Source organism: Solanum tuberosum, unplaced genomic scaffold (genome assembly GCF_000226075.1).
Source record: "Solanum tuberosum cultivar DM 1-3 516 R44 unplaced genomic scaffold, SolTub_3.0 scf00574, whole genome shotgun sequence".
Classification (NCBI taxonomy): domain Eukaryota; kingdom Viridiplantae; phylum Streptophyta; class Magnoliopsida; order Solanales; family Solanaceae; genus Solanum; species Solanum tuberosum.
The window spans coordinates 180277-191869 of record NW_006239489.1 but is presented as its reverse complement, the minus strand read 5'-3'; the positions used below and the strand labels follow the sequence as shown (position 1 = coordinate 191869).

Sequence of the window (11593 nt, the reverse complement as noted above, 5' to 3'; positions counted from 1 at the left end):
GATATTTTCTGAGTGTCATGGGATGAAGGTGTGTTGTGAAATGGGGGTTTGGAATTCTTAAATTTGCTCACTGTTTTCGTGCAAGCCGCTAAGACGGAATTTTTCCACCAGGGCGGGGCCACTGTAGCTGGGTGAGGACCGTTGTGGCGGGACAGACGCGACTTAAGTGGGAAATAAACCCCAAAAATGTTTTATTCTGCAAGTTTCGACTTTGAGAACTAAGGAACGACCCAAGGTGTTTTCTTGACAGTTTTCCACCATTCTTGAGCCCAAAGGTAAGGTTTTCACTCCCCGAATCCACTTTTCGATCCGTAGAACTTAGTTTCTTGGGTAATTATCTATGGGAGAGGGTTTTGATCTGTGGTTTATGGTGGAAGAAACCCTACCCTAGGTATGGGGATCAATGGTTTGGCCTAGGGTTGATGTTATTGGTTATAATCCAGGTAATTAGGTCTTGTTTATTGATCCTCGCATTATTATGATTGTTTGTAGACCAAGAACAAGCGGAAAGAATCCGAAAAGGAATAATCAAGTTTCATAGGGGATTCAAGCTTTGTTCAAGGTAGGTGATGGTTGTGATTTCATGTTGGTGTGATATATATTTGTAATTGCTTCATCATAATGCATGTATGTACGTGAATGTTGCATTATTGATCACACTAATCGTAAATGAGGATAATTGAATAATTGTATGTCATGAATCATGACTTGATTGTATGATTATGAGAATGTACGTTGTGATTGTGATTGTGGCTTGATGAATGGATCAGATGTTACGTTCCGACACACTAACTTGGATCGGGTGCCACGTTCCTGCGCATATATGGGATCGGGTGTCACGTCCGACACACTAACTTGGATCGGGTACCACGTACCGGTACACTAACAATTTGGGTTTGGGTTCTGTGAGAGGACCAATGACTTGGCATAATTGTATATCTCGAGATTGTGAAATTGTATGTTGTTCGTAAGTGATAATTGATATGTATATGTTTGGTGTATACATGGTTATTATTGTTGTAATGACATATATGTTTCGCCTTTTGGGATAGCCGCGTGATCCTACCAGTATACTATGGTTGTGTACTGATACTGCGTTTGCTCTTTCTTTATTGAGTACAGAGCATCTTCAGGCGACTACTGACAGACCTCGCTTAGAAGATCAATGATCAATCGAATTCAAGGGTGATCCCCGGGCTGCCATGAGTTCTCTTTCTGTTTATGTCCACATTTTCGGACTTAGACTACTGCTTTAGATTCCTTGTGTTAGTTTGGGGTTGTACCCCTCCTTGTTAGACTTATGGTTCTTGTTGGAGTTTTGGTACATTGACTTTCAGGTTCTAGGTATTATTTTCGCATTTGTTTTGTTAGTTTTTTGTTGGAGTTTATGGGAATTCCCTATTTTTCTATTCTTAGACATTTAAACTTGCTTCCGTATCTTTAAATGCCTTATTTTTTGGTTAAGTTGTTTAGCTTGGGTTGTAGTAATGGTTCTCCCACAGGAAAGTTAGTGTGGGTGCCAATAACGATGGTCTGAGTCGTGATATATTTGACATCACAATCGAAAGATTATTAGTATAAAATAGTCTCTAGGAAATGTTTCAATATTAAAAAAGTTATGAAAATTGTAAAACGCTAAAAACTCTGCAAAAGATGAAACAAAAACTGCAACTTCGAAAAAATCATGAAGTGTTTTATTTTTTTTAAAATAAAGAGATAATAATAAATTGATGCACTTCGTGTCTTCGTCTAAGCATAAAATGGGAATGAATAAGTATTTGGCACGGAGAACTATTTTCAATATTCCCATGGTTAAATATTTTTGTAGGAAACCAAACTTTTTAAAATTAAAAAAGTAAATACTCATAGTAAAGATAATATTCTTTTACCTTAGCGAAGAAAGGATAATATTAACTATTCTTGCACAATGATTTTCTAAGGCTATACTTTTTCTGTTTATCATTTAACTTATCCATTATACTAATAAATATCCGTTTTTATTTATTTTAATTAAAAATTTAAGAGATAATTTATCACTTAATTTTTAATTTATCTTTATTATTAATTTCAACATTTTTCAAAACATTAAATTTATTATATTTAAATAGTATTATTTTTTAAAAAGTGTGTAAGTCAATACTTGATAAGTAAAAGTGGATAGAGAGAGTATTACTTTAGTACTCTCTTCATTTCAAAATGACACATTTCACTTTTTATTCAAATATTATAGAAAAATACCATAAATTATAATTTTTTCTGATATCAATAAAATAAAAATATTAATCAAAATTTATAGCGTTTAACTTTGAAAATTTAATTATAACAATTATTTTGAAATAGAGAAAGTATCAACTATAGAAATTTGACTCATGACTCAAACTATTGATCCTACTATTTCTTTGTTCTATTAACTAAATTCAATTTTTTCAACCCTAATATTATCGATATATATATATATATATTTTGATGGTAGGTATATACTCTGATCTGATGATAATTTTCCTTTTTAGGGTAGAAGTATTTCCCCCCTACTTTATTTGATAAATCTTGAGGAGGAGTCCACATGATTGGTATTTAATTTGCTTCTTTTTACATTAATTATGGCGTTGCATTTTTGGTCTCACCGACACTGAATTCGCAAATTCTAGTAGGTCGGTATTTATTTAGTCCACAAATTTATTATAAAAAACACACAAAACAAAAGGACAAAGACACACACACATCTTTGGTTAGTTGGCTTGTCTTTCTCTTTCTCCACTGTCGGCAGCTATTGAGAGTATTTCTTCTTTCTTTGCCATCACCTAACTTTAATTACTCTTTTAATTATTTGTTGTTTCGTCAAATATCTATCACACAAATTAATATATTAGGGAGTAAAGTATATTATAACAGGTAATTTAAATTATATATACTTTTTAGTGTAAATGAATTCTGTAATTGATTATAACTTAATTTCTTAAAATACAATGTTAAACTTATTGTTATGTTCGATTTTACTTAATAGTGAAATAATTTATATATTATCAGGATATATAATTTAAATTTGTAGCACATGATTTACTTTATATGCCTGGTCAAGTTATTGCAAACAATTAGTTATCTATAGTCTGTTTTAAAAACTAAACTCTGCATTCAAATGTTTATATTCATGTGTTTACTACCTCATCATTCTTCCATTAGTCTAAAGAAAATTTGTGTATTTAATTGTTACTAGTTGCATACGTTTATTTTAATTTCTTTATTACGGTTAAAAAGTCCTTGTCTTCGTTTTTATTTCCTATTTGCTAGCAAATTGCCAGCTACACAACGAATTGAAAAAGACTAGCGACTCTTTTAGTTTTTAGAGCACAAATTAAATGCATTCTTTATAAACTATAAATATAAGAGCTATGTTGTTATATCACTTTCTGAATATACTATATATAATGTCTTGAAAATGTAATAAAAAATGACTATAATTAATGATATGGGTAAAATAGGGGCAAAGTGTAAAATTATTAATTAATTTCATAAAGTGGATAAATATTGTTAGACATTTCAAAATAATATAGTGCACAACTATAGTTAGATGGAGGAAATACTATTCTTGGTGTCTATTTTTATTTATCCACTATTTTAAGAATATATTTTTATTTATTACTTTTAATATAAAAAAAACTAGTTACTTATTGTTTAAATTATTTTTTAATATTTAATACAAAGTCATGTTAAAGCATTTTAAATTTAAATGTGATAACTAAAAGTGAACGGAGAAAGAACATATGAATACTTGGCTGGGGAGACAAACAGAGATTCGAGTGGAAAAGTGCTAAATTTATTTACCGATTCAACAAGACTGTTGGTTTACATTTTTTTTTAAAAAAATTTAAAGTTTTTTCTTTCTTTCAAAGTTAATTAATTTAATTACAGTAGTTAGTGGGTGGTTATTGTCTTAAGAGACTTTATTAAAGTCCACTTTAACTTCAATAAGCCATGTGAGCTCACTTCCAGCTGCCACTCACCGCCAAGATTTTTCTCCTCTTTTACTCTCATTTTCTGTACCATTTTAGCAGATCTTGAACAGTCATTGGCTAAAAAACCCTCAAGAAAATCTGCAGCAGCTACAGAGGGGTCTATGGAGTTCTTCAGATCTACCATATTATTAGTCTTCTTGCTGTCATGCTTCAGCTTTTCAGCAACAGGTTTGCTAATGACTTTACCCTTTTTTTTCTGCTATCAAGTTTTCATTTTTTTGTGAAATTGGGATGTGGGGTTCAGTTAGTTTTTGATTTGCTTGTTTGATTTTGAAGAATTTGGTAATGCTGACAGTTCTTGATGGCTCTTTCTAAGAGGATTAGGATTTTTAATGTGATTTTAAGCATAAAGATTTGATTTTTATGTGTTGGATTATGTCATATTTCTGTTGTTGGATTTGATGAAGTGAAATCATGTTGGACTTAAAGATTGATCTGCTTCTAGCTAATTAAAATATAGAGGAGCAAGTCAAATGAGTTCTTGATTTAGGAATTTGCTGGGAAATTGAACTTGATTTGGGATTTTGTAGGGACAATTGAACTTAAAAGTTAGATCTTTAATGCTACACTATTGATTGACCCCCTAAAGATACACTTATGGATAGTGATCAATCTCACTGAAAAGGATTTCAGATCAATCCTGTTTTCCTTTCACTTGAGGTTTTGCTCTAGCCTATGATTCGCGATTATACAGGAAGTTGAATGTTTTCTTTTCAAGTCAATGTGCTTTAATAATTGAATTGTCCGACACAATGATGTCATGAGTAATAAGAATCCAATGCTTCAGCAATCTCCTAAAGATGAGATCGAAGAAGATCGTTAAAGTTTGGCTCCGTACCTGTATAAATATGTCAATTCTGATGGCTGGTTGAATATGAGCCTGGGGAAAATATTTAGAACTGGTGAATTGAGTCGAACAATGATTCAACTCCTTACACTGTCTAGGGAAAGTTAAACTATTTGATTCCCCCCTCCACTCATTTTCCATGTTGTTGGATCAGATTTCTGTGATTCATTTCACTCTTTTCTAATACTTAAGTGTAAAGATCTGTTTGTCTGCGCATGTCCCCGTGCCTTTTTACAAGTTTCACATTTTTATTTCTGGTTTTCTTGTAGATGCCTTCGATGCACTTGATCCCAATGGGAACATCACAATTAAATGGGATGTCATCAGCTGGTCACCTGATGGATATGTTGTAAGTAGTAGTCTCTCTCCTCTCCCCTTCCCACTTTTTCTGTCAAAACTTATGTGGACTAAAACAAGTTTGAATCTATTGCGCTGCAGTTTCTAAGTTTCATTGACAATTACCTTTCCACTCTTTAGTTGTTTCAAGTGTTACTGCGCGTAAAATTAGCACATACAACAAAAGCGCCCGTGGCTTCAGCCTGCCAGACATAGAACTTTAGTGTCTTTTTAGTCTGTATTTAACTCTACTTCTCCTACTCCTTATTAGTACCAACAAATTGTAAGTTTCTGATCATTTTCATTGCCAATGGACAGGCTGTTGTGACTATGTTCAACTTCCAACAATATAGACATATTCAAGCACCTGGTTGGACGTTGGGATGGACATGGGCGAAGAAGGAGGTGATATGGGGCATGGTGGGAGCTCAAACAACAGAGCAAGGAGATTGTTCAAAATTTAAAGGAAACATTCCCCATTGCTGCAAGAGGGATCCAACCGTCATCGATTTACTACCCGGAACTCCTTACAATCAGCAGATTGCAAATTGCTGCAAGGGAGGAGTGATCAACTCATGGGGACAAGATCCTGAAACTGCCGTTAGCTCATTCCAAGTCAGTGTTGGTTCAGCAGGAACAACGAATAAAACAGTTAGAGTTCCTAAGAACTTCACCCTTAAGGCACCAGGGCCTGGTTATACTTGTGGACCCGCTAAAGTTGTTAAACCCACTAAGTTCTTTACTAATGATGGGAGACGAGTAACACAAGCCATGAGTAAGTTACTACATGCATTCTTCATTATGGTCAATGATTCATCTAAGTCAGTTGCTAAAATTTCTCTTTGTCCATGAAACAAATGAAAATTCTAGAATGCCTTGGTTCTTTAAAGGCTATTAGTTTTCGTTGCAAAGCATTTGCATTATTTTCCAAAACACCTTAACTACACAATCTTTGTCATTAATATTTTTATAATTTCCATGAGCATTAATTTCTAATTATTTATGTTGTTGATGACAGTGACCTGGAATATCACATGCACATACTCACAGTTCCTAGCTCAAAAAACTCCTACATGCTGTGTCTCCCTTTCATCCTTCTACAATGACACCATTGTACCGTGCCCAACATGCACTTGTGGCTGCCAGAAGAATGGCACTCAGCATGGAAATTGTGTAGAGTAAGTCCTGCAAAACATGTCTTTTTATTCTTTCAATTTTTTGTCACAGTTTCTATTTTTAAAAACTTTGGTTATTTACTTCCTGATCGTTCTTCCTTCGCTCCTCGCAGTCAAGACGAACCACACTTAGCTTCAGTTGTTTCAGGCCTTGGAAAAAACAATTATGCTCCTTTGGTTCAGTGCACAAGTCATATGTGCCCTATTAGAATTCACTGGCATGTGAAACTCAACTACAAGGAGTATTGGAGGGTGAAGGTCACTATAACTAACTTCAATTACAATATGAATTATACGCAATGGAACTTAGTTGTCCAGCATCCCAACTTTGACAACCTCACTCAGTTATTCAGCTTTCATTACAAGTCATTAACTCCTTATGGAGCAATAAGTAAGTTATCTATCTATTGTTTCAATTAAATCTCTAATGAGCAGTTTCTACCATTTCATTTGTGGTCGAGTGAGCTAGTTGCTACTACTTTACTGTTAAATACATTCGATGAATTTTCAGCAGTTTCTTTTCTACACTTCTAAAGAATTTTATTTCATACTGTTGGTTGAAAATACTATGATTTCTCTATCAATTGAGAGATTGAAGGATATGGCTGATCTCGTGGAATTTTTACAGATGACACTGCTATGCTCTGGGGTATGAAATTCTACAACGATCTGCTCATGCAAGCTGGTCCACTAGGAAATGTCCAGTCTGAGCTGCTATTCCGCAAGGATATGTCGACTTTCACTTTTGAGAAGGGGTGGGCTTTTCCACACAGAGTTTATTTCAATGGTGATAATTGTGTCATGCCACAACCTGACTCATATCCATATATGCCAAATACTGGTACTGTATGGAAGTTTTCTTCGTTAAAGCTAGTGGTGATGTTGATGCTCTCTACGGCATTCTTCTTTGCAACTGTCTAGAAACCGGATACACACCAAGTTCCTGTCTCAGTAAGTTATCTTTGGGTTGATTCGCTTGCACAGCCGAGGAAAACTGATTGGAGAGTTAGATGTCTGAGCAGAGTGATGCTGACCATTTTTATGGATTCGGGTATATGCTTGTTGAAGACGAATTTTAATTTCCTCTATATGCTGTTTGAAGGGCTAGTGAAAATGGTGCCATGATTTTCATTCAGCAGTTTGTATCAAATGTTTTTCTACTGTGGTAAAGTCATTTTTGTTATGTAGATTTTCTTAAGTTCACAGTTATATCAGGGTTGTATGAGAATAAAGACTATTCAGAAACAGATAGAGTTAATTATATGATATTCTTTAGTTCTCTTATTTTTACACAGTATCACCATGTAACCACTTATTCTATTTTGTAAAAAAGGTTTCATTTGTTCAAGCCAGGTTCATTCTCTGTAAATTTCGCTTATTATTGTCGTTATAATCAGCTGTCATAATGTGTTTTTATAACATTTTGATAGTACGTTCTGTACTATTAAGTTACAGGTAAAATTAAATGATCTATCAATGGAGTTTGAGACGAACGCAAAGAAGATGATAGCTAAATCAGGGTAATTAAGGCTGAATTGAATATAGAGAAGAGAAGATCAAATATAATTTCATGAATGAATCATTTTACATGTAGTTGCTCGAATTGTAAGCACCTTCACTTTCAACCCTAAGTTGTGAGTTCGAGTGATTAAGAGCGCAAAAAGGTGGAAGCTCTAGGGGAGGGGTAAAAAAAATGTAATTGCTCCTAGTTACCGTCAAACATAAGGGACTAAACTATGTTTGTCATTTCCTCCAAATAGAATCAGAAAAGGCCACAAGTTGCAAGTTCAACTACTCAATCCCGGCCCATATGATTTTTAAAGCCCTTCTGGCTGTGAAAACCCTAACGCTAGACCACTCACGACCTATAAATACACTGCTTCGTAAACAATTGCTGCAGTGAGTATCGATTTTTTAACTACTAGTGTGGTGTTTGTGTTTGTGTGTTGATTATCGTATTATTTTATCGGTTTTTTCTCATATGTTTTGATTTTGTGATTTTGCTCTATAGTTATGGTGGTTTTGGGAGTTCCTCAGTGATGAACAACACAGATGACGAGTCTGATATCCATTCTTTTAAAAAGTGTGAAGACAAAACGAGGCATTTGTCTGAGAGGAACTCCAATCTAAATCACCTCTTCTTTTTTTTTCCCGAAGTTAGGTTGGCTGTCCATTATGTGGACAAATATTTTAAATTGCACTCTCCTTATGAGTAGACCTGAGATTTTTAACATTGAACTCATAACATTTTTGAAGATATGCAATCATATCTAGCTAGTTATATACTCCTTGTTACAATTTTTAATACTTCAATTTATGTTGTACATGGAAAGTATTGGATTCAAATGATTTGAATACTGATACCTACATCTGACTTTGGACCCAAACAAAACATTGAAATCAGCACCTCAAACGAGCAAATGCATAGTAATTGAAAAATAAAAATGCTTGTAGTTGAAAATAAGTATATATTGGAGATACCTGTTTGTTGGATGAACTGAGCCTATTATTGAGTAGTTCGCTCTGAATAGCAAAATGGCATGTTTGAGACTGAGTAACTATTATTGTTATTCATATCATGATAATTTGAAATTAACAACAAACCATCTGGTGTATACAAGACATTCCACATATCATGCATGCCAATTTAGAATCAAGGGATCATAGGCAGTTGAGAAAAAAAAACAAGCAAGAATATTAAATTAAGAAAATCTTTGAATCTGAAAACTTCACCTGCCCAAAAAAAGAGCTGCAATCAAAGTACACATTTTTCTTAGAGAATTAGTCCCAATTGATTGATGATATATAGTAACAAAAAGAGGAATATAATGTAATCTCTCTTTTTCTTGTTTTGGCTCTTCTTTATATTACTCTACTTGGCCTTTTTGAATCTTGAAGCAAGAATTCCTTGTGAATTGAGTATAACATCTCAACAACCATTTCACCCTCTTTCTTTTGAAAGAAGATTAAGAGCAATTTGTTAACGAGTATAACATCTCAACAACCATATTGTTGCAGAAACACAATATGAGAACTCAGATAATTAAAACAGTGGCAATGCTGCTCTGAACAAGTCTTCATCTCAATTCTCATTGTATGTTTGATTAATGTAACTGTATCTATTAGGGGAACTTTCGTATATAGACACTCAAAAATAGCTTAATTACGCTTCATAACTATAGTTTGCTAATTATAATTCGTAACTACATGTTATAGGGAGGAGAGTGGCAAGCGAGATTGGGAGAGGGAGGAGAGAGGGCAATAATTTGTATAATTCACATCTCGTTTGTATATGTAACATCTTGCAATTTGAAATAACTAGGAAGAAGCTAATAATTGGAAATGGTCATTTTTGGAAAGAACGAAAATCTGAAAATTTTGTCAAGTTAGAATAAGTTGAGTTTTGTCCAACTTCAAACGGCCATAACTTCTAGCTCAGGATGAGTTAGAGGTACTTCCAGATATGTTATGAAAGCTCTTGTATTGATCTTTCCAACGCCACTGAGTTTAACTGATTCCGAGTTCGTATGAGTGAGTTATGCCCTTTGGAAGTTGGGTTGTTGGAATAAGGAAAGTCCAATCCGAATTTTGAAAGGGTAGTTTGGTCTTTTCCTTGCCCAATTATTTTATTTCGTTTTTGGTAATTAAGTTAGGGTCTAATCAGAATTAGATCAGTTTACGCCTTTACCAAAAAACGCTAGGGCTTGGAGAAAAGAGAAAAGAAGAGAAGAAAGGAGAAGAGAAGCAAGATTCGTCAAGATCGTCAAGTTTAGCTTGTGGATTTCGTCGGGGGTGATCCCTACAAGGTATCTGAGATCACATAGCGTTGGGTTAGTTCACCCACAAGCCAACCATGATTCAATTCAACGAATTTAAGTTTTTGAAAAGTTTAGAAATTGAGTTCTTGGTGAACATTGTTGAAGGTTTCGTTTGAATTCTTATGGGTTGTGTTGTTGAAGTTTCTTGCGCTTTGATTCATGTTTTTCGGGTGTAATTTCGGTTTGAATCTACCATATATTGAGAGTATAAATGATTTTAAGTGTTTGGGAAAAGAACTAAGTGGAATTAGAGGGTTTAGAGTTAAAAAACGAAGAAGAAAATTTGGGATTTTCTGGGGAAGGGACTGGGGTGCCGCGCCTCTCAGTGTGCCCCAAAACAGTCTCTGAATGAGGGGCTCTGGGGTGACGCGCCAGCCAGAACACCCCAACTTGTTCTCTGAATTTTATTTTATTTTATTAATTATTTTTTATTAGCGACGGACGGCATTGTAATGACCCTCTTGGTCATTTCTGTGTCTTGCCTTCTGTGTGTCGTTTAGAGCGTTCCTGTAGCGACCCCAAGTCATTTATGACTTGCTGGGACTGACAGTTCGGTCACCTGGTCGTTCGTTTGGTCTTGGTGCGAGTTTTTGTGTTTTGGAGCTTATGAACCTTGAATAATCATTTTCGATCAAAAGTTCAAGGAGATGACATCAGAATCCAATTCTGACGATTCCATCAGCTCCGGAAGGGTCATTTTAGGCTAGTAGCATGGTCGACATGACTCTCGAGGTTTTCAGTGTGAGTCGGTGCGATTAGGCGTTTTTGCCTTTGAAATTTGGCTTAAGTTTGACTTTGGTCAACATTCTGAGTAAATGCGCTCGGATGAGAATTCCGTCAGTGCATTCAGCTCCGGAATGTGGAGTTTGGTCTAGATTGACCCTTCTTTTGTGTCCCGAGGTTTTCGATATCTTTTCGAGCCCTTTTGTGGGTCTTGACTTAAAATGGCTTTTGGAAGTGGGACTCACTTTTTATCGAAATGACCTCTGATGGAAATTTCGACTGCGCCGTTGAGTCTGGAATATCGAATTTGGTATGGTTGCATATCTCGTTTGCGTGCACGGGATTCCGAACGAGATCGGAGTACCACGTCGGGGTTTTTAGTTGTTGGAAAAATTGCAGATTTGCAGATTTTCAGCAACATTTCCAAAACTTCAAACTCTCTTAACTCTCTCATCTCTCAACCGATTTGGGCGATCCAACAGGAAAAGTTGTGAGATTTTTTGAGGACAACGCGTTGGTGAGCTCGGATAGTGGTTTGGGGTTCCCGTTTGAGGTAATTTCGCGAAAAACCTGACTGCTGTACCTTTTTCGAGTCCTTGTTTTTGGTAAAAAAAAATTTGGCCATATCTTACTCATTTTAGCTCGGTTTTGGGTGATTCGAAGTCCCACATGTTGAGAATT

At 35.0% G+C, this 11593-nt stretch overlaps 1 protein-coding gene and 1 long non-coding RNA gene across 2 annotated transcripts; one reads left to right on the top strand and one right to left on the bottom strand.

Moving 5' to 3' along the window:
- The first annotated feature begins 3954 nt into the window (after positions 1-3954).
- Positions 3955-7719, top strand: LOC102600020 (protein COBRA-like). The gene is made up of 6 exons (XM_006365596.2): positions 3955-4181; positions 5130-5209; positions 5515-5971; positions 6215-6374; positions 6485-6762; positions 7000-7719. Exons 1-6 carry the CDS (start codon positions 4115-4117, stop codon positions 7290-7292), a joined length of 1335 nt encoding a protein of 444 aa, XP_006365658.1. The 5' UTR covers positions 3955-4114; the 3' UTR covers positions 7293-7719.
- On the bottom strand, positions 7546-9184 carry LOC107058619 (uncharacterized). Its single transcript, XR_001472171.1, has 2 exons — positions 9105-9184; positions 7546-8894 (listed from the first exon to the last, which is right to left on the bottom strand). It is a non-coding gene; the product is annotated as an uncharacterized lncRNA (long non-coding RNA).
- Between the last annotated feature and the right edge of the window lie 2409 nt (positions 9185-11593).

Coding starts and splice junctions, on each gene's coding strand:
- LOC102600020 (XM_006365596.2), top strand. CDS start 4,115: ATGGAGTTCTTCAGATCTACCATATTATTAGTCTTCTTGCTGTCATGC. Junction 5,972..6,214: donor ACGAGTAACACAAGCCATGA/GTAAGTTACTAC, acceptor TGTTGATGACAG/TGACCTGGAATATCACATGC. Junction 6,375..6,484: donor CAGCATGGAAATTGTGTAGA/GTAAGTCCTGCA, acceptor CGCTCCTCGCAG/TCAAGACGAACCACACTTAG.